At 41.1% G+C, this 25,109-nt stretch overlaps 1 protein-coding gene across 14 annotated transcripts in view; it reads right to left on the reverse strand.

Moving 5' to 3' along the window:
- CCDC66 (coiled-coil domain containing 66) overlaps positions 1–25,109 on the reverse strand; it is a 62,607-nt gene that overhangs the window by 7,559 nt on the left and 29,939 nt on the right. For 7 of the 14 annotated variants that reach the window (XM_055273614.2, XM_063645341.1, XM_055273632.2 and 4 more), the window contains 4 exons: positions 22,367–22,498; positions 21,729–21,979; positions 21,442–21,526; positions 1,069–1,230 (listed from right to left, as the gene is read on the reverse strand). In XM_055273614.2, the coding sequence (XP_055129589.2) occupies positions 1,069–1,230; positions 21,442–21,526; positions 21,729–21,979; positions 22,367–22,498 (630 nt within the window). The remainder of the gene's footprint in view (positions 1–1,068; positions 1,231–21,441; positions 21,527–21,728; positions 21,980–22,366; positions 22,499–25,109) is intronic. The other 7 variants (XM_055273687.2, XM_063645368.1, XM_055273679.2 and 4 more) reach the window with 3 other exon arrangements.

Here is a 25,109-nt window from a genome sequence, read left to right on the forward strand (position 1 = left end):
TTTAAAAAGGCCATTTAACACAGAGATATCTAACACAGTCACAAATTGTATCATCAATCCCAGCCAATTATTCTGCAAATGTATGTTCCTGTTCATAAGTGGATACTGATAGAAAGGACAATCATTTCTCTTAACATACCTAGAATAATTATTGATATAACAATTATTGCTTAGAAATGAAGCAAAGAAACTAGGAGTAGATAAAAATGAAGCACATAGGTAACTTGCTTTGTGCTGTAATAATTCATCTTGACCTCCTCAACAGAAAAAGCCAAACCAGGCCGGGCACAGTGGCTCACGCTTGTAATCCCAGCACTTTGGGAGGCCGAGGCGGGCGGATCACGAGGTCAGGAGATCGAGACCACGGTGAAACCCCGTCTCTACTAAAAATACAAAAAACTAGCCGGGCGTGGTGGCGGGCGCCTGTAGTCCCAGCTACTCGGAGAGGCTGAGGCAGGAGAATGGCGTGAACCCGGGAGGCGGAGCTTGCAGTGAGCCGAGATCGCGCCACTGCACTCCAGCCTGGGCAACAGAGCGAGACTCCGTCTCAAAAAAAAAAAAAAAAAAAGCCAAACCAATATAACATTTGAGAACTATATCATGTGAAATAATAAAACTTTCTCAAGCTTCCCTCTTTCCTAACTTTATATGAAGGTCTGACATTTCCATACATAGCTTCACAATTTCAAAATAATAGAATTATTCAGCTTCTGGTTATTTTTCCTTTAAAAATATATCCATTTTTATTCTAAAATGTTACAATTAGGAGGCCAAGCATGGTAACTCACACCTGTAATACCAACACTTTAGGAGGCTGAGGTGGGAGGATCGCTTGAACATAGTGAGACCCTGTCTCCACGACCAACAAAAAAAATTAGCCAAATGTGTTGGTACATGCCTGTAGTCCCTGCTACTGAGGAGACCAAGGTGGAAAGACAACTTGTGCCCAGAGGTCAAGACTGCAGTGAGCTATGATTGCACCACTGCACTCCAACCTGGGCAAGAGTGAGACCCTGTCTCAAAAACACAAACAAAAACCAAAGTTACAATTAGAATGTAAATACCTACTTCCTTTTGTTTTTGCTTAAGTATGTCTTCTTCATACTGTTTCTGCATCTCTTCACGTTCCTGTGCTAAGCGAAGCTCCTCTTCTTGTTCTTCCTTCTTTCTTTGCTCTTCCTCCAGTTGTTTCTTCCTGCGCTTCTCTTCTACCTGGGCAGTGATGGCTTTCTAGTCATAAGCAATCACATAAATCATTGTCAAAAATAAAAATCTGTGAAGCAGGAGGGAATTCAAGATGGCTGACTAGATACATTTGGTGCTCACCTCTTCCACAGAGGGGAACCAAAATAATGAGTAGACAATCATACTTCACATAGATCTAACAGAGAACAGTGGAATTCAAAATGACAGGAAGCATTAAAAGCAAGGAAGGAAGCAAAGCAGCCTGTCTTGACAGGATTAGCTAGGAGTCTACAGAGGCTGCCTAATTGGAGGAAAAGGAAAGTGAGCAATCCCCAGCAATCCACATGCCCATCAAGGACTCCTACAGTCCTAACCATCAAACAGCCCCTTGACTCTTGTGGGTCTCAAGACTAACAGGGCGTTACCTGGAGACCACATGAAAGCACTGCTCAAGAGGGAGCTCACACTAGGCCCCACAAACACCCAAGACCTAAGGAACTGCAGCATGGCACTATTTTGAGAGCCCAGCCCCTAGTGGACCTGCATCTTGCTCTGGGGCCCAACAGCCCCTGCATCTCCACATCCCTAGAGCCCCACTGACATTCACCATCTGCAAGAGCAGCCCACTGAAAGCAAACCCACCCTCCCTAGTAGCAGAGCTACAATGCAGCTGCTACTACCCCAACCTAAGCATTCTGCTGGTGGCCTGGGAATCATCCCACCCCTGCCTACAACAGCCAGCAACCTGCACAAAACACCTTGGGAACCTGGGGGCAGGTCTGCCCAGCCTTGCTGCATCTCCACCAGTAACCAAGCACGTTGGTCCAGGGATCTGGGGACTGCCCTGCCCAGGACACCACCAGTGGCACCTGAGCACTCCTCCCAGAGTATGGGCCCAATCAACCTGCCGTTACCATCACAGCACCCACCCACATATGCCACCTGCAAGTCTGGGGACTGGCCCACGCAGCCCATCATAGCCACTGCCAACACCACCGCTGGCTGCTTGGATCCCAGAGGGTTGTCCCACTACTACTACTGCCATTGCCCATGTTTGCTGCCCAGTGACTTGAAAACCTACTCACCCACCCAGCCCACTGCCACCATTCTCAGAACCTGAGCGAGCCACCTAGAAGCCCAATAATTGACCTGGCTTGACCTGCTACCACTGGTGCCAGTGTATACAGCCCTGGGGCCCAAGGACAGGCATGCTCAGCCTACTGCTACCACCCTGCAACCTGACGACTGGTCCATTTGGTGTCCCCGTTCACAGCAAAACTTTACCACAGCCTCCACTAACAACTGCACCCTAAGCCACCAAGGAAATTACAGATACCACAGATAACTGTTTTTGGCCCAAAAAGGCCTATAGAGACTACACTGCTGCACATACCCAAAATCAAAGCCAAAGTGCCTACCCAACCACCATCATAGATATGAAAGCAAATTCAAAAAATCGGAAGAAGTGATCGTTATACCAGATACACAGATATCAAGAGTGCAGAAAATGTAAAAACGCAAGGAAATAGGAGTTGAGGACCATGGCAGACGGGAGGCAGGACTAGACTGCAGCTCCGGACACAGCAGCATGTGGAGGCTTGCATTGTGAATTTTAGCTATAGATCAACTGCAAGAACAGACCAGCAATCCTGAGAGGACCCTCTGAAGAAAGCGGACTGCCACTGCAGGAGCCGGGAGACACCCCAAATACTGTGAGTGCCCCAACTGTGGAAGTGGGAAAGGAAGACCCTCCTCTCCGGAAGACACACCCCCACTGGAGAAGCTGAAAGTCTGTTTGCGGGAGAAGCTCCCAACTTCACCTGGGGCTGAGTCAAGTTAGAGAGCTGAGCCCAGTGAAATACATGGGTAGAGGAAGTAGCAGAAAGACACTGGGAGCTCGCTGGATCCCCCAGGATCCCATCCCTGCCTGGCACCACAGGGATCCATCAGGCGGGTGGGCAGAGAAGCAGGGTTTTTAAAACTCCACAGGGAGAATGACTTCTCTAGATGAACTTTGTAACAACTTGAACAGGGCGAGAAGCTTCCTTGCCAGAACTGGGCGTGGGGGGTGGGGGGTGGGCATGAATTGGGCTTGCAGACTCCACAGGTGGGGGAAGAACTAAAGCCATTTTCTTTCGCAGCTGGGAGGTCTTCTTTCATAGCTGGGCCCTACACCTGGAAACAGACTTGGGGGATGTTGCAGGCGTTTGGGGGGTGGGGGGACACAGTAAGAGTGAGACCGGCCCTTTGGTTTGTGTGGGAGTTGGGTGAGGCCTGTGACTGCCGGCTTTCCCCCACTTCCTGACAACCTGCATGACTCAGCACAGGCAGCCATAATCCTCCTAGGCACACTACTCCAGTGACCTGCGAATCTCATCCCCATCCCCCACAGCAGCTACAGCAAGACCCACCCAAGGAGAGCCTGACCTCAGACACACCTAGCCCCACCCCCACCTGGTGGTCCTTCTCTATCCACGCTGGTAGCGGAAGACAAAAGACATTTAATCTTGGGAGTTCTAGGGCCCTCGCCATGGCTGGTCCCTCTCCACGGCTGGTCCCTCTCCACACTACTATAGCTGATACTTTCTGGAAAGCGCCACCTCCTGGCAGGGGGCCAACCAGCACAAAAATAGAGCATTAAACCATCAACGCTAAGGAGTCCCACGGAGTCCACTGCACCCTCCACCACCTCCACCAGAACAGGCACTGGTATCCATGGCTGAGAGAGCCACAGACAGTTCACATAAGCACTCTGTGCAGACAACTCCCAGCACCAGCCTGGAGCCAAGTAGGCTCACTGGGTGGCTGGACCCAGAAGAGAGACAACAATCACTGCAGTTAGGCTCACAGGAAGCAACATCCACAGGAAAAGGGGGAAGAGTAATACATAGGGAACACCCTGTGGGACAAAAAAATCTGAACAACAGTCTTCAGCCCTAGACAATCCCTCTGACAGAGCCTACCCAAATAAGAAGGAACCAGAAAACCAACTGTGGTAATATAACAAAACAAGGCTTGTCAACACCCCCCAAAAATCACACTAGTTCACCAGCAATGGATCTAAACAAAAAGAAATCCCTGATTTACCTGAAAAAGAATTCAGGAGGTTAGTTATTATGCTAATCAGAGAGGGACCAGAGAAAGGCGAAGCCCAATGCAAGGAAATCAGAAACATGATACAAGAAGTAAAGGGTGAAATATTCGGTGAAATAGATAGCTTAAAGAAAAAACCAAAAATTCAGGAAACTTTGGACACATTTTTAGAAATGTGAAATGCTCTGGAAAGTCTCAGCAATAGAACTGAACAAGTAGAAGAAAAATTCAGAGCTCGAAGAAAGTGGACACACTTTTAGAAATATGAAATGCTCTGGAAAGTCTCAGCAATGGAATTGAACAAGTAGAAGAAAGAAATTCAGAGCTCGAATGACCAAACCTAAGAATAATTGGTGCTCCTGAGGAAGAAGACAATTCTAAAAGCTTGCAAAACATATTTAGGGGAATAATCGAGGAAAACTTCCCTGGCCTTGCTAAAGACCTAGACATGCATACACAAGAAGCACAAAGAACACCTGAGAAATTCAACACAAAAAGATCTCTGCCTAGGCACATTGTCATCAGGTTATCCAAACTGAAGACAAAGGAAAGAATCTTAACAGCTGTGAGACAGAAGCAACAGGTAACCTATAAAGGAAAACCTATCAGATTAACAGCAGATTTCTCAGCAGAAACCCTACAAGCTAGAACAGATTGGGGCCATATCTTCAGCCTCCTCAAACAAAATAATTATCAGCCAAATTTTGTATTTGGCGAAACTAAGCATCATATAGTCATTTTCAGACAAATGCTGAGAGAATTCGCCATTACCAGGCCACCACTACAAGAACTGCTAAAAGGAGCTCTAAATCTTGAAACAAATCCTGGAAACACATCAAAACAGAATCTCTTTAAAACATAAATCACACAGGAGGACCTATAAAACAAAAATACAAGTTAAAAAACAAAAACAAAAAACAAAACCAAAGTACGCAGGCAACAAAGAGCATGACGAATGCAACGGTACCTCACATTTCAATATTAACATTGAATATAAATGGCCTAAAGACTCCACTTAAAAGATACAGAACAGGCCGGGCATGGTGGCTCACGCTTGCAATCCCAGCACTTTGGGAGGCCGAGGCGGGCAGATCACGAGGTCAGGAGATCGAGACCACAGTGAAACCCCGTCTCTACTAAAAATACAAAAAATTAGCCAGGCATGGTGGCGGGCACCTGTAGTCCCAGCTACTCGGAGAGGCTGAGGCAGGAGAATGGCGTGAACCCGGGAGGCGGAGCTTGCAGTGAGCCGAGATCGCGCCACTGCACTCCAGCCTGGGTGACAGAGCGAGACTCCATCTCAAAAAAAAAAAAAGATACAGAACTGCAGAATGGATAAGAACTTACCAACCATCTGCCCTCTTAGGAGACTCACCTAAACTAAAGTTTATGTGAGTGCAAAAACACATTTCATGCAAATGGACACCAAAAGCAAACAGGATAGCTATTCTTATATCAGACAAAACAAACTTTAAAGCAACAGCAGTTAAAAGAGACAAAGAGGGACATTACATAATAGTAAAAGGCCTGGTCCAACAGGAAAACATCACAATCCTAAACATATATGCACCTAACACTGTAGCTCCCAAACTTGTAATTACTAATAGACCTAAGAAATGAGATAGACAGCAACACCATAATAGTGGGGGACTTCAATACTCCACTGACTAGACAGGTCATCAAGACAGAAAGTCAACAAAGAAACAATGGATTTAAACTCTACCCTGGAACAAATGGACCTAACAGATATATACAGAACATTTCATCTAACAACCACAGAATACACATTCTATTCAACAGCATGTGGAACTCTCTCCAAAATAGACTATATGATAGGCCATAAAACAAGCCTCAACAAATTTAAGAAAACTGAAATTATATCAAGCACTCTCTCAGACCACAGTGGAATAAAAGTGGAAATCAACTCCAAAAGGAACCTTCAAAACCACGCAAATACATGGAAATTAAATAAATTGCTCCTGAATGAGCACTGGGCCAAAAATGAAATCAAGATGGAAATTTAAAAATTCTTTGAACTGAACGACAATAATGACACAACCTATCAAAACCTTTGGGATACGGTTAAGATAGTGCTAAGAGGAAAGTTCATAGCCCTAAAATGCCTACATCAAAAATGTCTGAAAGAGCACAGACAGACAATCTAAGGTCACACCTCAAGGAACTGGAGAAACAAGAACACACCAAACCCAAACCCAGCAGAAGAAAGGAAACAACCAACATCAGAGCAGAATTAAATGAAATTGAAACAAACAAAGAAATACAAAAGACAAATGAAACAAAAAGCTGGTTCTCTGAAAAGATAAATAAAATGGATAGCTCATTAGCAAGATTAACCAAGAAAAGAACAGAGAAAATCCAAACACCTCACTAAGAAACAAAACAGGAGATATTACAACTGACACCACTGAAATACAAAAGATCATTCAAGGCTACTAGGAACACCTTTACACACATAAGCTAGAAAACCTAGAAGAAACGGATAAAGACCTGGAAAAATACAACCCTCCTAGCTTAAATCAGAATTAGATACCCTGAACAGACCAATAGCAAGCAGTGAGATTGAAATGGTAATTTAAAAATTACCAACAAAAAAAGTCTAGGACCAGATGGATTAACAGCAGCATTCTACCAGACATTCAAGTAATTGGTACCAATTCTTTTGACACTATTCCACAAGACGGAGAAAGAAGGAACTCTCCCTAATTCATTCTATGAAGCCAGCATCACCCTAATACCAAAACCGGGAAAGGACACACCCAAAAAAGAAAACTACAGACCAATATCTCTGATGAACATAGATGCTAAAATCCTTAACAAAATACTAGCTAACTGAATCTAACAACATATCAAAAAGATAATCCACCATCATCAAGTGGGTTTCATACCAGGGATGCAGGGATGGTTTAACATACTCAATAAATGTAATATACCACATTAACAGAATTAAGAACAAAAATCACATGATCATCTCAATAGATGCAGAAAAAGCATTAGACAAAATCCAGCATCCTTTATGATTAAAACCCTCAGCAAAATCAGCATACAAGGGACATACCTTAATGTAATAAAAGCAATCTATGACAAACCCACAGCCAACATAATACTGAATGGGGAAAAGTTGAAAGCATTCCCTCTGAGAACAGGAACAAGACAAGGATGCCCACTCTCACCACTCCTCTTCAACATAGTACTGAAAGTCCCAGCCAGAGCAATTAGACAAGAGAAATAAATAAAGGGCATCCAAATCAGTAAAGAGGAAGTGAAACTGTCCCTGTTTGCTGACGATATAACTGTTTACCTTAGGAGTCTGTAAGACTCCTCCAGAAAGCTCCTAGAACTGATTAAAATAATTCTGCAAAGTTTCCAGATACAAGATTAATGTACACAAATCAGTAGCTCTTCTATACACCAACAGCGACCAAGCAGAGAATCAAATCAAGAACTCAACCCCTTTTACAACTGCAAAAAAATATATAAAATACTTAGGAATATACCTAACAAAGGAGTTGAAAGACCTCTATAAGGAAAACTACAAAACGCTGCTGAAAGAAATCACAGATTACACAAACAAATGGGAACACATCCCATGCTCATGGATGGGTAGAATCAATATTGTGAAAATGACCATACTGCCAAAAGCAATCTACAAATTCAACGTAATCCCCATCAAAATACCACCATCATTCTTCACAGAGTTAGAAAAAACAATTCTAAAATTCATATGGAACCAAAAAACAGCCCACATAGCCAAAGCAAGACTAAGCAAAAAGAACAAATCTGGAGGCATCACACTACCTGATTTCAAACTATACTATAAGGCCACAGTCACCAAAACAGCATGGTACTCATATAAAAATAGGCACGTAGCCCAATGGAACAGAATAGAGAACCCACAAATAAACCCAAATACTTACAGCCAACTGATCTTTGACAAAGCAAACAAAAACATAAAGTGGGGAAAGGATACCCTTTTCAACAAATGGTGCTGGAATAATTGGCTAGCCACATATAGGAGAATGAAACTGGATCCTCATCTCTCACCTTATACAAAAATCAACTCAAGATGGATTAAGGACTTCAACCTAAGACCTGAAACTATAAAAATTCTAGCAGATGGAGGGTTGTTGGCAAGATGGCCGAATAGGAAGAGCTCCGGTCTGCAGCTCCCAGCAAGATCGACACAGAAGGCGGGTGATTTCTGCATTTCCAACTTACGTACTGGTTCATCTCATTGGGACTGGCTGGACAGTGGGTGCAGCCCACGGAGAGCGAGCCGAAGCAGGGTGGGGCGCCACCTCAACCCGGAAAGTGCAAAGGGTCAGGGAAATCTCTCCCCTACCCAAGGGAATCCATGAGGGACTGTGCCGTGCTGTGAGGAATGGTGCACTCTGGCCCAAACACCGTGCTTTTCCCATGGTCTTCGCAACCTGCAGACCAGGAGATTCCCTCTGGCGCCTATGCCACCAGGGCCCTGGATTTCAAGCACAAAACTGGGCGGCCGTTTGGGCAGACACCGAGCTAACTGTAGGAGTTTTTTTTCCATATCCCAGTGGTGCCTGGAATGCCAGTGAGACAGAACCGTTCACTCTCCTGGAAAGGGGGCAGAAGCCAGGGAGCCAAGAAGTCAGGCTCGGAGGGTCCTACCCCCAGGGAGCTCAGCAAGCTAAGATCCACTGGCTTGAAATTCTCACTGCCAGCACAGCAGTCTGAGGTTGACCTGGGACTCTCAAGCTTGGTGGGGTGAGGGGCATCCACCACTGCTGAGGCTTGAGTAGGCAGTTCTACCCTCACAGTATAAACAAAGCAGCCTGGAAGTTCAAACTAGGCAGAGCCCACTGCAGCTCAGCAAGGTTGCTGTGGCCAGATTGCCTCTCTAGATTCCTCCTCTCTGGACAGGGAATCTCTGAAAAAAAGGCAGCAGCCCCAGTCAGGGGCTTATAGATAAAACCCCCACCTCTCTGAGGCAGAGCACCAGGGGGAAGGGGTGGCTGTGAGTGCAGCTTCAGCAGACTTAAACATCCCTCCCTGCCTGATGGCTCTGAAGAGAGCAGTGGATCGCCCAGCACAGCATTCGAGCTCTACTAAGGGTCAGACTGCCTCCTCAAGTGGGTCCCTGACCCCAGTGTATCCTGACTAGGAGACACCTCCTAGTAGGAGCCGACAGACACTTCATACAGGAGAGCTCTGGCTGGCATCTGGCAGGTGCCCCTCTGGGACGAAGCTTCCAGAGGAAGGAATAAGCAGCACTCTTTGCTGTTCTGCAGCCTCCACTGGTGATACCCAGGCAAACAGGATACGGAGTGGACCTCCAGCAAACTCCAGCAGACCTGCAGCAGAGGGGCCTATTAGAAGGAAAACTAACAAACAGAAAAGATGAGCATCAACATCAACAAAAAGGGCGTCCACTCAGAGACCCCATCCAAAGGTCACCAACATCAAAGACCAAAGGTAGATAAATCCATGAAGATGGGGAGAAACCAGCACAAAAAGACAGAAAATTCCAAAAACCAGAACGCCTCTTCTCCTCCAAAGGATCACAAGTCCTTGCCAGCAAGGGAACAAAACTGGACAGAGAATGAGTTTTACGAATTGACAGAAGAAGGCTTCAGAAGGTAGGTAATAACAAACTCCTCCGAGCTAAAGGAGCCTGTTCTAACCCCATGCAAAGAAGCTAAGAACCTTGAAAAAAGGTTAGACCAATTGCTAACTAGAATAACCAGTTTAGAGAAGAACATAAATGACCTGATGGAGCTGAAAAACACAGCACAAGAACCTTGTGAAGCATACACAAGTATCAATAGCCGAACTGATTAAGCGGAAGAAAGGATATCAGTGATTGAAGATCACCTTAATGAAATACAGCAAAAAGACAAGATTAGAAAAAAAAAATGAAAAAGAACGAACACAGCCTCCAAGAAATGTGGGAGTATGTGAAAAGACCAAATCTACGTTTGATTGGTGTACCTGAAAGTGACAGGGAGAATGGAACCAAGTTGGAAAACACTCTTCAGGATATTATCCAGGAGAACTTCCCCAACCTAGCAAGACAGGCCAACATTCAAATTCAGGAAATGCAGAGAACACCACAAAGACACTCCTGGAGAAGAGCAACCCCAAGACACATAATCATCAGATTCACCAAGACTGAAATGGAGGAAAAAATGTTAAGGGCAGCCAGAGAGAAAGGTCGGGTTACCCACAAAGGGAAGCCCATCAGACTAACAGCAGATCTCTCTGCAGAAACCCTACAAGCCAGAAGAGAGTTGAGGCCAATATTCAACATTCTTTAAAAAAAAAGAATTTTCAACCCGGAATTTCATATCTAGCCAAACTCAGTTTCATAAGCGAAGGAGAAATAAAATCCTTTATAGACAAGGAAATTCTGAGAGATTGTGTCACCACCAAGCCTGCCTTACAAGAGCTCCTGAAGGAAGCACTAAACATGGAAAGGAACAACCGGTACCGGCCACTGCAAAAACATACCAAATTGTAAAGACCATTGACACTATGAAGAAACTGCATCAACTAATGAGCAAAACAACCAGCTAGCATCATAATGACAGGATCAAATTCACACATAACAATATAAACCTTAAATGTAAATAGGCTAAATGTCCCAATTAAAAGACACAGACTGGCAAACTGGATAAAGAATCAAGACTCAACAGTGTGCTGTATTCAGGAGACCCATCTCACATGCAAAGACACACATAGGCTCAAAATAAAGGTATGAAGGAGTACTTACCAATCAAACGGAAAGAAAGAAAAGCAATCCTAGTCTCTGATACAACAGACTTTAAACCAACAAAGATCAAAAGAGACAAAGAAGGGCATTACATAATGGTAAAGGGATCAATGCAACAAGAAGAGCTAACTATCCTAAATATATATGTACCCAATACAGAAGCACCCAGATTCATAAAGCAAATCCTTAGAGACCTACGAAGAGACTTAGACTCCCACACAATAATAATGGGAGACTTTAACATCCCACTGTCAATATTAGATGGATAAACGAGACAGAAAATTAACAAGGATACTCAGGACTTGAACTCACCTCTGGATCAAGCAGACCTAACAGACATCTACAGAATTCTCCACTCTGAATCAACAGAATATACATTCTTCTGAGGACTTCATCACACTTATTCTAAAATTGACCACAGAATTGGAAGTAAAACACTCCTAAGCAAATGCAAAAAAAAAAAGACAGAAATCTAAACACAGTCTCTCAGACCACACTGCAATCAAATTAGAACTCAGGATGAAGAAACTCACTCAAAACCGCTCAACTACATGGAAACTGACCAACCTGCTCCTGAATGACTACTGGGTAAATAACAAAATTAAGGCTGGGCGCGGTGGCTCATGCTTGTAATCCCAGAACTTTGGGAGGCCAAGGCAGGCGGATCACGAGGTCAAGAGATCCAGACCACGGTGAAACCCCGTCTCTACTAAAAATACAAAAAAAAAAAAAAAATAGCTGGGCGTGGTGGCGGGCGCCTGTAGTCCCAGCTACTCGGAGAGGCTGAGCCAGGAGAATGGCGTGAACCCGGGAGGCAGAGCTTACAGTGAGCCAAGATTGCACCACTGCACTCCAGCCTGAGCGACAAAGCAAGACTCCGTCTCAAAAAAAAAAAAAAAAAAACGAAATTAAGACAGAAATAAAGATGTTATTTGAAACCAATGAGAACGAAGAGACAACGTACCAACATCTCTGGGACACATTTAAAGCAATGTTTACAGGGAAATTTATAGCACTAAATGCCAACAGGAGAAAGCAGGAAAGATCTAAAATCGACACCCTAACATCACAACTAAAAGAACTAGAGAAGCAAGAGCAAACAAATTCAAAAGCTACCAGAAGACAAGAAATAACTAAGATTAGAGCAGAACTGTAGGAGATAGAGACACGAAACCCTTCAAAAAAAATCAATAAATCCAGGCGCTGGCTTTTTGAAAAGATCAACAAAACAGACAGACCACTAGCCAGACTAATAAGAAGAAAAGAGAGAAGAATCAAATAGACGCCATAAAAAATGATAAAGGGGGCCGGGTGCCGTGGCTCACGCCTGTAATCCCAGTACTTTGGGAGGCCGAGGTGGGTGGATCACGAGGTTGGGAGATTGAGACCATCCTGGCTACACGGTGAAACCCCGTCTCTACTAAAAAATACAAAATATTAGCTGGGCGTGGTGGTGGGCACCTGTAGTCCCAGCTACTCGGGAGGCTGAGGCAGGAGAATGGTGTGAACCTGGGAGGCAGAGCTTGCAGTGAGCCGAGATCACGCCACTGCACTTCAGCCTCGGCGACGGAGTGACACTGTCTCAAAAAAAAAAAAAAAAAAAAAAAAAAAAAAAAAACTGATAAAGGGGATATCACCGCTGATCCCACAGAAATACAAACTACCATCAGAGAATACTAAAAACACCTCTACACAAATAAACTAGAAAATATAGAAGAAATGGATAAATTCCTGGACACATACACCCTCCCAAGTCTAAACCAGGAAGAACATGAATCCCTGAATAGACCAATAACCAAGTCTGAAATTGAGGCAATAATTAATAGCCTACCAACCAAAAAAAGTCCAGGACCAGACGGATTCACAGCCGAATTCTACCAGAGGTACAAAGAGGAGCTGGTACCATTCCTTCTGAAACTATTCCAATCAATAGAAATAGAGGGAATCCTCTCTAATTCGTTTTATGAGACCAACATCATCCTCATACCAAAACCTGGCAGAGACACAACAACAAAAAAGAGAATTTTAGACCAATATGCCTGATGAACATTGATGCAAAAATCCTCAACAAAATACTGTCAAATCAAATCCAGCAGCACATCAAAAAGCTTATCCACCACGATCAAGTCGGCTTCATATCTGAGATGCAAGGCTGGTTCATCATATGCAAATCAATAAATGTAATCTATTCACATAAACAGAACCAATGACAAAAACCACATATATCTCAATAGTTGCACAAAAGGCCTTCAACAAAATTCAACACTCCTTCATGCTAAAAACTCTCAATAAACTAGGTATTGATGGGATGTATCTCAAAATAATAAGAGCTACTTATGACAAACCCACAGCCAATATCATACTGAATGGGCAAAAACTGGAAGCATTCCCTTTGAAAAACGGCACGAAACAAGGATGCCCTCTCTCTCCACTCCTATTCAACATAGTATTGGAAGTTCTGGCCAGGGCAATCAGGCATGAGAAAGAAATAAAGGGTATTCAAATAGGAAAAGAGGAAGTAAAATTGTCTCTGTTTGTAGATGACATGATTGTATATTTAGAAAACGCCATCGTCTCAGCCCAAAATCTCAAGCTGATAAGCAACTTCAGCAAAGTCGCAGGATACAAAATCAATGTGCAAAAAGCACAAGCATTCTTATACACCAATAACAGACAAACAGAGAGCCAAATCATGAGCGAACTCCCATTCACAACTGCTACTAAGAGAATAAAATACCTAGGAATACAACTTACAAGGGACGTGAAGGACCTCTTTAAGGAAAACTACAAACCACTGCTCAAAAGGACACAAACAAATGGAAAAACACTCCATACTCATGGATAGGAAGAATTAATATTGTGAAAATGAACATACTGCCCAAAGTAATTTATAGATTCAATGCTATCCCCATCAAGCTACCACTGACTTTCTTCACAGAATTGGAAAAAACTCCTTTAAATTTCTTATGGAATCAAAAAAGAGCCCAAATAGCCAACATAATCCTAACCAAAAAGAACAAAGCTGGAGGCATCATGCTGTCTCACTTCAAACTATACTACAAGGTTACAGTAACCAAAGCAGCATGGTACTGGTACCAAAACAGATATATAGACAAATGGAACAGAACAGAGGCCTCAGAAATAACACCACACATCTACAACCATCTGATCTTTGACAAACCTGACACAAACAAGCAATGGGGAAAGGATTCCTTATTTCATAAATGGTGTTGGGAAAACTGGCTGGCCATATGCAGAAAACTGAAACTGGACCCCCCTTCCTTACACCTTATACAAAAATTAACTCAGGATGGAATAAAGACTTAAATGTAAGACCTAAAACCATAAAAACCCTAGAAGAAAACCTAGGCAATATCATTCAGGACACGGGCATGGAAAAAATGACTAAAACACCAAAAGCAATGGCAACAAAAGCCGAAATTGACAAATGGGATCTAATTAAACTGAAGAGCTTCTGCACAGTGAAAGAAACTATCATCAGAGTGAACAGACAACCCACAGAATGGGAGAAAATTTTTGCAATCTATCCATCTGAGAAAGGGCTAATATTCAAAATCTACAAAGAACCTAAACAAATTTACAAGAAAAAAACAACCCCATCAAAAAGTAGGCAAAGGACTATGAGCAGACACTTCTCAAAAGAAGACATTTATGCAGCCAAAAAACATATGGAAAAAAGCTCATCATCACTGGTCATTAGAGAAATACAAATCAAAACCACGAGATACCATCTCATGCCAGTTAGAATGGCGATCATTAAAAAGTCAGGAAACAACAGATGCTGGAGAGGATGTAGAGAAATAGGAACGCTTTTACACTGTTGGTGGGAGTGTAAATTAGTTCAACCGTTGTGGAAGACAGTGTGGCAATTCCTCAAGGATCTAGAACCAGAACTACCATTCGACCCAGCAATCCCATTACTAGGTATATACCGAAGGGATTATAAATCATTCTACTATAAAGATATATGCAGCCGGGCATGGTGGCTCACGCCTGTAATCCCAGCACTTTGGGAGGCCGAGGTGGGCGGATCATGAGGTCAGGAGATTGAGACTATCCTGGCCAACATGTGAAACCCTGTCTCTACTAAAAATACAAAAATTAGCCAGGCATGGTGGTGGGCGCCTATAATCCCAGCTACTTGGGAGGGGGGGGCAGGAGAATCACTTGAACCCGGGAGGCGGAGGTCGCAGTGAGCTGAGATTGCACCATGGCACTCCAGCCTGGTGACAGAGCAAGACTCTGTCTCAAAAAAAAAAAAAAAAAAAAAAAGATACGTGCACATGTATGTTTATTGCAGTACTACAGCAAAGACTTGGAACCAACCCAAATGCCCATCAATGATAGACTGGATAAAGAAAATGTGGCACATATACACCATGGAATACTATGCAGCCATAAAAAAGGATGGGTTCATGTCCTTTGCAGGGACATGGATGAAGCTGGAAACCATAATTCTCAGCAAACTAACACAAGAACAGAAAACCAAACACTGCACGTTCTCACTCATAAGTGGGAGTTGAACCATGAGAACACATGGACACAGAACATCTCAACCAACAGTTAAGAGAATACACATTCTTTTCATTAGCACAAGGATTATTCTCCAGGACAGATCATATGTTAGGACACAAAAGAAGTCTCAACAAACTTTAAAAAACTGACTTCATATCAAGTATCTTCTCAAACCACAATGGAACAAAACTAGTAATCAATAATGAGAGGAACATTGGCAACTGTACAAATAAACAGAAATTAAACAACATGCTTCTGAACAAGCATCCAGTCAAGGAAAAAATAAAAAAAAAATTCTTGAAAAAAATGAAAATTTAAACACAACATACCAAAACCTATGGGATACAGCAAAAGCAGTGCTAAGAGGGAAATTTTAGCAATAAGTGCCTATATCAAAAAAGGGGAAACATTTCAAAAAGCATTCTAATGATGTACCTAAAAGGAACAAGAACAAACCCCAAATTAGTAGAAGGAAAGAAATAACAAACACTAGAGCAGAATTAAACAAAATAGAGACAAAAAACACAACACAAAGGATCAGAGAAACAAAGATTTTTTAAAAGATAAACAAAACCAATAAGCTACTTGATAGACTAACCAAGAACCAAAGAGAGAAGACCCAAATAAAATCAGGAATAAAAAAGGAGAAATTACAACTGATACCACAGAAATACAAGAGCTCATCAGAGGCTATTATGAACAACTACAAACAAACAAACTAGAAAACCTAGAAGAAATGGATAAATTCCTGGACACACACAAGCTATCAAGATTGAATCAGGAAGAAATAGAAAACCTGAACAAACCAATAATGAGTAATGAGACTGAATCGGTAATAAAAAAGTCTCCTAACAAAGGAAAGTCCAGGACCAGACAACTTCACTAATGAATTCTACCAAACTATCAAAGAAGTAACCAATTCTTCTCAAACTATTCCAAAAAAATCAAAGAGGAGGGAATTTCCCCTAACTCATTCTGTGAGGCCAGCATTACCCTGATACCAAAGCCAGAGAAGGACACAACAAAAAAGAACAAAGAAAATTACAGGCCACTATTTTTGATGAACATAGACGCCAAAATTCTCAACAAAATACTAGCAAACTCAATCCAACAGCACATGAGAAAACTAATACCCAGGAATTAAGTGGGATTTATCCCAGGGATGCAGGCAGAATTCAACATACACAAATCAATAAATGTGATACATCACATCAACAGAATGAAAGACAAAAACCATATGATCATCTCAGTAGACAAAAAAAAATTTCACAAAATTCAACATCACTAAATAATAAAAACTCTCAACAAACTAGGCACAGAAGGTATATACCTTAAAATAATAAAGACTATATATGACAAACCCACAGCTAACATCATACTTAATGGAGAAAAGCTGAAAGCCTTTCCCCTAAGAGCTAAAACAAAACAAGGATGCCCACTTTCACCATTCTTATTCAACATAGCAACAGAAGTCCTAGCCAGAGCAACCAGGTAAGATAAATAAAAGGCACCTAAATTAGAAAATAAATAAAATAAATAAAATAGAAAATAAATAAAATAAAATAAAAAGTCCCCTACACAAAAATTACCCAGGCATGGTGGCGCACACCTGTAATTCCAGCTACTTGGGTGGCTGAGGCATGGGAATTGCTTGAACCCAGAAGGTGGAGGTTGTAGGGAGCCAACATTGTGCCACTGAAGTCCAGCCTAGGTGGCAGAGCTGTCTCAAAACAAACAAAACAAAACAAAACAAAATAAAATCAAAACATCCCCTTTGATGATGTTATGATCTTATATCTTAAAAACCCTAGACTCCACTGGCACAGTGGCTCATGCCTGAAATCCCAGCACTTTGGGAGGCCAAGGCGGGTGGATCACCTGAGGTCAGGAGTTCGAGACCAGCCTGGCCAAAATTGCGAAACCCCATCTCTACTAAAAAAATACAAAAATTAGCAAGGTGCGGTGGCACACGCCTGTAGTCCCAGCTACTTGGAAGGCTGAGGCAGGAGAATCGCCTGAACCTGTGAGGCGGAGGTTGCAGTGGGCTGAGATCGCGCCACTGCACTCCAGCCTAGGCAACAGCGAGGCTCTGTCTCAAGAAAAAAAAAAAACAAACCCCAAAACAAAACCTAGACTCCACAAAAAAACTCACATCTGATCAATAAATTCAGTAAAGTTGCAGAATACAAAATCAACATACAAAAATCAGTAGCATTTCTATACACTAACTGAGAAATAAAGAAGGCAATCCCACCTACAATAGCTACAAAACAATAAAATATCTAGGAATAAATTTAACCAAGGGGGGTTACACATTTCTACACAAAAAACTACAAAACAGATGAAAGAAACTAAAGAGGATACAAACAAATGGCAAGACATCCCATGTTCATGGATCAGAAAGAATTATGCCCACGGCAATCTACAAATTCAATGCTATCTCTATCAAAATACCACCTTCATTTTCCACAGAAATAGAAAAAATTCTAAAATTTCTCTGAAACCAAAAAAGAGCCATAATAACCAAATCAAGGTGGATCAAAAGAACAAAGCTGAAGGCATCATACTACCTGACTTCAAAATACATTACAAGACTACAGTAACCGCAACAGCATGGTATTGGCATAAAAACAGACATATAGATCAATGGAACAGAATAGAGAATCCAGAAATAAATCCATGTATTTACAGCCAACTGATTTTCAACAAAAGTGTCAAGAACATAGTTGGGGAAAGCACATACTCTTCAATAAATGATGCTGGGAAAATTGGATATCTACATGCAGAGGAATGAAACTGGAGCCCCATCTCTCACCATATTCAAAAAACAATTCAAGGGCCGGTGTGGTGGCTCATGCCTGTAATCCTAGCACTTTGGGAGGGCAAGGCAGGTGGATCACTTAAGGTCAGGAGTTGAAGACCAGCCTGGCCAACATGATAAACCCCATCTGTACTTAAAAAAAAAAAAAAAAAAAAAAAAAATTAGCCAGGTGTGGTGGCATGTACCCATAATCCCAGCTATTCAGGAGGCTGAGTGGGGAGAATCACTTGAACCTGGGAGGTGGAGGCTGCGGTGAGCTGATCACATCACTGCATTCCAGGGTGACAGTGTGAGACTCCACTTCAAAAAAAAAAAAAAATTCAAGATGGATTAAATAGTTAAATGTATGACCCAAAAATGTAAACCTACTAGAAGAAAACATATGGAAAACACTTCAAGACACTGGTATAGAGTTTATGGTCGAGACCTCAAAAACACAGGGACCAAAAACAGACAAATAGGGCTACATTGAACTAAAAATCTGCTGCACAGGAAAGGAAACAATAACCAGAGTGAAAGAGACAGTCTGTCCCCCAGTTTGAATATTCAGTAGTTTGAATATTCAATAGCCTGCATATTCAGTAGTTTGAATATCTGCAAACTATTCATCCGACAAGAGGCTAGTATCCAGAACACATAAGAAACTCAAACTAAACACACACACAAACCAAAACTCAAATAATTCCATTAAAAAGTGGGCAAAGAACATTAATAAACATTTTTCTAAAGAAGACATATAAATGGCAAACAGGTATATGAAAAAATGCTCAACATTACTAATCACAGAAATGCAAATCAAACCCATAATGAGATATCATATCACCTTAGTTAGAATGGCTATTACTAAAAAGACAAAAATGCTGGGCCCGGTGGCTCATGCCTGTAATCCCAGCACTCTGGGAGGCTGGGATTGGAGGACTGTTTGAGGCAAGGAGCTCGAAACCAGTCTGGTCAACATAGTGAGACTGTGTCTCTATAAAAGAAAAAAATTAACATTAGCCTGACATGGTGGCGCATGCTTGTAGTATCAGCTACTGGGGAGGCTCGGGCAGCAGGATTGCTTGAGCCCAGGGGTATGAGGCTAGAGTGACCCATGATCATGCCACAGCATACCAGACTGGGCAGCAGAGCAAGACCCTGTCTCAAAAACAAGCAAACAAACAAACAAACCAAAAGACAAAAACTAACAGACGCTGCCAAGGAAGTGGAGAAAAGGGAATCCTTATACATTGTTAGTGGGAATGTAAATAAATACAGCCACTGTGGAAAACAGTACGGAGACGTCTCAAAAAACTAAAAATGGAACTACCATATGATCCAGCATTCCCAGTACTGGATATTTATTGAAAGAACATGAAATCCATATATCAAAAGGAAACCTGCATTCTTGTGCTAATTGTAGCACTATTTACAATCTAAGTGTCCATCAGTGAACAAATAGATGAAGAAAATGTGGTATATACACAATGGGATACTTACTATTTGGCCATAAAGAAAGAATAGAATCTTGTCATTCACAGCAACACAGATGGGACTGGAGGTCATTATGTTAAGTGAAATAAGCCAGGTATATAAAGATAAACATCACATGTTCCCACTTATATGTGGGAGCTTAAAAAGTAGGTCTCAAGGAGCTAAGGAATGGAATGATAGGTATCAAAGGCTGGGAAGGGTGTGTGTGAGGGTGGTAGTGATCAAGAGAGGTAGGTTAATGGTTACAAACATATGGTTAGATGAAAGGAATAAGTTCTAATGTTTGATAGCAATAGTAAGGTGACTATGGTCAGCAACAATGTATTATATATTTCAAATTGGCTAGTAAACTTGAAATGTTCCCAACACAGAAATGATAAATACTCAAGGTGATAGATACCAGAATACTATGGCTGAATCATTATACATTCTACATATATAACAAAGTATCATATGTATCCTATAAATATATAAAACATTATATATCAATTTTTAAAATCCATGAAGCATTTGTTTGGTGACTGTAGAAATACGTTTTATCAGCATACTGAAAGTATTATTTATATAAGTGAAGTGGAAATGTCAAATTTCCAATGCACTTCTCCCATCTCTCATTTGTACTGTCAAGTTCTACATGCCTTTTCTTCAACCCTAGGAGGGCTACTGGAGGAAATGATATTAAAAAAACTGAAGAAATAATCTCAGTGCTTAGCATAGTGCCTGGTAAGTAGCAGATGCTCTGCAAATGTCTGCTCACTAACTAAGCGTAACATTAATGATGCCAAATTCATATATCAAAGGATTTGAAGAATTATGCAGATATTAAAGTCCCTTTAGCATTAGGCTAAAATCAGGACAGGAAGTTTTAATTTTAGCCTCCTTTCTTTTATTATGCATTAGATTTCTTTTTTTTGAGATGGAGTCTCACTCTGTTGCCCAGGCTGAAGTGCAGTAGCACGATCTCAGCTCACTGCTAGCTCCACCTCCTGGGTTCATGCCATTCTCCCGCCTCAGCCTCCTGAGTACCTGGGACTACAGGCACCTGCCACCACGCCCGGCTAATTTTTTGTATTTTTAGTAGAGATGGGGTTTCACCATTCACAGGATGGTCTTGATCTCCTGACCTCGTGATCCGCCCACTCAGCCTCCCAAAGTGCTGGGATTACAGGCGTGAGCCACCGTGCCCAGCCATTATGCATTAGATTTCTTAGTCATAATTCTAGTTCAATCCCTACTCAAAGAATGAATTCTCATCTTAAACAGAACTCAGGAAAAATAAATTGATGAAAAAAAAAACCAAGTACTAACCTAAAACAATGTACAAATTCACATATACAACTTAATATATTAAAGACCTTCTCTACTGGAAAGCAGGTGGCTGTAGTATGTGATAAGCATAATTCTAATATTACAATGCCAGTTGGGGTAGGGATTGGATTCGTGACACAACTGGACAGGACCTATGCTGTAAAGTTTACATCCGAATTTAAATTTCCATTTACTTAAGTATATGTTCACCATGACTGTTACTTATTAAGGTAAAGAACAATGTTTAACAATGCAATACCTGATGCTCTAATTGTTTTTGTCGTCGTCTGTCTCGTTCCTCAATCTGAGCTGGGTCCAAGAGAGCAGTCATAGAACGGAGAAAGCTGGCAAGATACATTCATTAGCTATTCAAAACCTCAAAAAGGTAGATTCAACAAGCTAAATCATTTTTGTTTGGGATAAATCCACTAATTATTTCTATTTCAAAGACAAATATCAAACCTGAAACCAATTAGACATAACAACAGCCTTACTAAAGCACACAGACTTTCTTAAAAATCAGTAAATACATAAGCATGAACTTACTTTGTTTTCTTACTGTTTGCCATAACCACATCCTTAATAGGTTTTGCTATATGCTCCTCCTCTGAAGGTTCAACCTGGCTTCCGGTTGTAGGTGTACAAACATTGCTGACATCAGCCAGCTCCTGAGTGTCAGGAGAGACACAGAAGTACTCAGGTTGTTTGTGTGTTGACCGAGAGGACAGCTGAGATTGAGAACCAGGATAACTCTTTAATGAATCAAAGTGCATTGCCCATCTGTCATGTTCCTCACCCTAATGATGACAAATAAGAATTGCTAAGAATTTTTCCAATTTTTCTCATATATAATTCTAAATGACAACCAAAGATGATTTCTAAGTCACTTTAGGGCAGAATAAGCATCATAAAAATTAACAAGACTGTACTGTTTAGAGTCCTTATACATATAGATAACTAGCTTCGAAAATTTGAGAAATTCAAAGAATTAGGAAATTTCTAAAAAGTTGTAAGAAGTTATGCAACATCACATAATGCATTCAATGAAACAGGTTCACATGGGCAAATGTGGAATAAATGGAATATTCTGGTCTTGTCAAGAGTTTCAGAATACTTCTAGTTTTAATTGATTAAAGAATTTGATTTTATTTTTTCTTTTATAGCCATAAAACCTCATAAGTTACCTTTGAATATATAATTTTTTCCTCTATTTTTCTTTGACGGTCATCTTCTATTTGCTTATTCAACCCTTCAATCCATTTTCTCTGCAGTTCTTGTTTCACAGCACTGAAAGGGTGCTCCAGCAGTACTGTTTCCTAAACAACAGTCATAAAAGCCATCTAAAGTTCAGTTCTTTTTCTAATCACTTAATATGTGCAAATCTTGCCAAAGTAACTTATACAGATTTAATCTAGTGAGGCATTTATCTGTAAGAGGAGCAATAACTTCAAATGAATTTGAATTCAAAGAATTAAGTAGATATATTCTGATTCTCAGAATCATATTTTAAATATACTAGAGCAGAGAGACATAATAAGATATCTAAGTGTAAGGGAAGGGAATTTTCTAATGAAAAACATAAAATTCTTTCTCTAAAACAATTAAAAATCTTTCAAAATTCAGCTGGATGCAGCAGCTCATGACTATAATCCCAGCATGTTGGGAGGCTGACATGGGCAGATCACTTGAGCCCAGGAGTTCAAGGCCAGTCTGGCCAACATGGCAAAATCTCATCTCTACTAAAAAAAATAAAAAATTAAAAAAAATTAGCCAGGTGTGGTAGTGCATGTCTGTAATCCCAGCTACTTGAGAGGCTGAGACACAAATCACTTGAACCTGGGAAGTGGAGGTTGTACGTGAGCTGAAATCATGCCACTGCACTCCAGCATGCGCAACAGAGTGAGACCCTGTCTCAAAAAAATTGTTTTTCAAAATTCTAAGTCTCTTTTAGAGGCTGAAAGAGTTATTAACAATTTAAAACAGATGAATATTGTTTTACATTTGGCTTTGGAATACAACAAATATTGTCTTTGGACCACAAACAAGGAGAATATAGAAAGATGTGTGAGAGCAACACTTTCCCTACTGAATCATGTCTCTCTCTAGGAGAACCTCTGTCCTCTAGGTTTCTGCTACTACAGCTCTATCACAGCCTATGATGTTTCAATAACAAAAATATACTGTGTCCAGAACAAGTCTTTAAATCTTAAGGAAAAAGTAAAAAATGAAAACAGTAGCATAAAAGTTTGCTGCCACTTTAATTGTTGAGTTTAGGATACTTTTTTAAAAAAGGAAAAAATATATTCTACTCAAATTGTTCTGAAATGCAACAGGCAAACAATGAAACATTTCATTACATGAAATAACAAGACATAATTAAGAAAAATGGTTTGACAGAATCCTATAATGACGATATACCTCACAATGTTACTTTCTTCCCTTGTTTTTACCAGAAAAGATCACAAAGCTCATAGTTTACAACTCGCTGTTTTGATCAGAAGAAATATTTATACAAAAAGTAAAGATCCTTCTATCACAGGTCCTCGTACATTCTAAACAGATTAAAAACCGTCAAACTTATTTAAGTCTAAAACAATTACTTCAAAAGGAACATTATCTTTAGGTAAAATATTTAACAATTTTTATACCTCAAGAAATGTTTTAGAGGTCAAAATGGGAAAAGAAAAACAAGCATTGTCCAACCTGTGGCCCAAGAGAGCTTTGAATGTGGCCCAACACAAATTTGTAAACTTCCTTAAAATATTATGAAACTGTTTTGCAATTTTAAGTTCATCAGCTATCACAGTGTTAGTTTATTTAATCTGTTGCCCAAGACCGTTTTTCTTCTTCCAGTGTGACCTAGGGAAGCTAAAAGAGTGGATACCCCCAAATTGCAAATGGACCCTTTGAACTCCCTAAAGAAAATTTTCAACAAGGTAACAAATAGTCTTAGAATGCTGTATATTTGTTTAAGTTTGATGTAACCAGATCTGATTCCATATTTTAGTGTAGTGGCACTGCAAATTATTCAGGGATTAGACAACAGTTAAAATAACCCTTAAAAATTCCTTAAACAGGCCAGACGCGGTGGCTCACGCCTGTAATCCCAGCACTTTGGGAGGCCGAGGCAGGTGGATCACGAGGTCAGGAGATCGAGACCACGATGAAACCCTGTCTCTACTAAAAATACAAAAAATTAGCTGGGCACGGTGGCAGGCGCCTGTAGTCCCAGCTACTCAGGAGGCTGAGGCAGGAGAATGGCGTGAACCCGGGAGGCGGAGCTTGCAGTGAGCCGAGATCGCGCCACTGCACTCCAGCCCAGGCGACAGCGAGACTCCGTCTCAAAAAAAAAAAAAAAAAAGAAAAATTCCTTAAACACTCAAAATGTTTTATATATATTCATAACCCTAAGATAACTGAACAATCAGATCTCTCAGTTTAGTCTTTAATTTCTTACTCAAGGATGTCTTACAAAGCTACTACCACTTAACTGCATTTCATTTCTGTCGTTGACTGGGAAAGCCTTTAAATTATTCTTACATTCTTTTTCACAAGTCTCTCCCAACGTGCATTCAGTTAGAAGAATGAAAAACATGGGGGTGGGAGATGGGGAGAGGTAGTAGGTAGAACTGCATTCCTTTTGGTTTACTGCGTGCATTTAGTTGAAGGTGAGTAAGGCATATTTGTGTATAACACAAGACATACTGTAACAAGTGTTTTGACCTTCTTCTAGCATTGCCTCTCACTAAATCCTCCATAAAGTTAAAGAAAGAAGCCTCTTTTCCCAGGCTTTTTCACTGTATCTCCCTATTATTGACCTGAGACTTCCCCTACATAAAAACTGGTTTCCTAAACATGTTTTGAGCCTATTCTCTTTTTTGTTTTTGTTTTTTTTTTTTTTAGGCAGGGTCTCACTGTCACCCAGGC

Source organism: Symphalangus syndactylus, chromosome 1 (genome assembly GCF_028878055.3).
Source record: "Symphalangus syndactylus isolate Jambi chromosome 1, NHGRI_mSymSyn1-v2.1_pri, whole genome shotgun sequence".
NCBI classification, from domain to species: Eukaryota; Metazoa; Chordata; class Mammalia; order Primates; family Hylobatidae; genus Symphalangus; species Symphalangus syndactylus.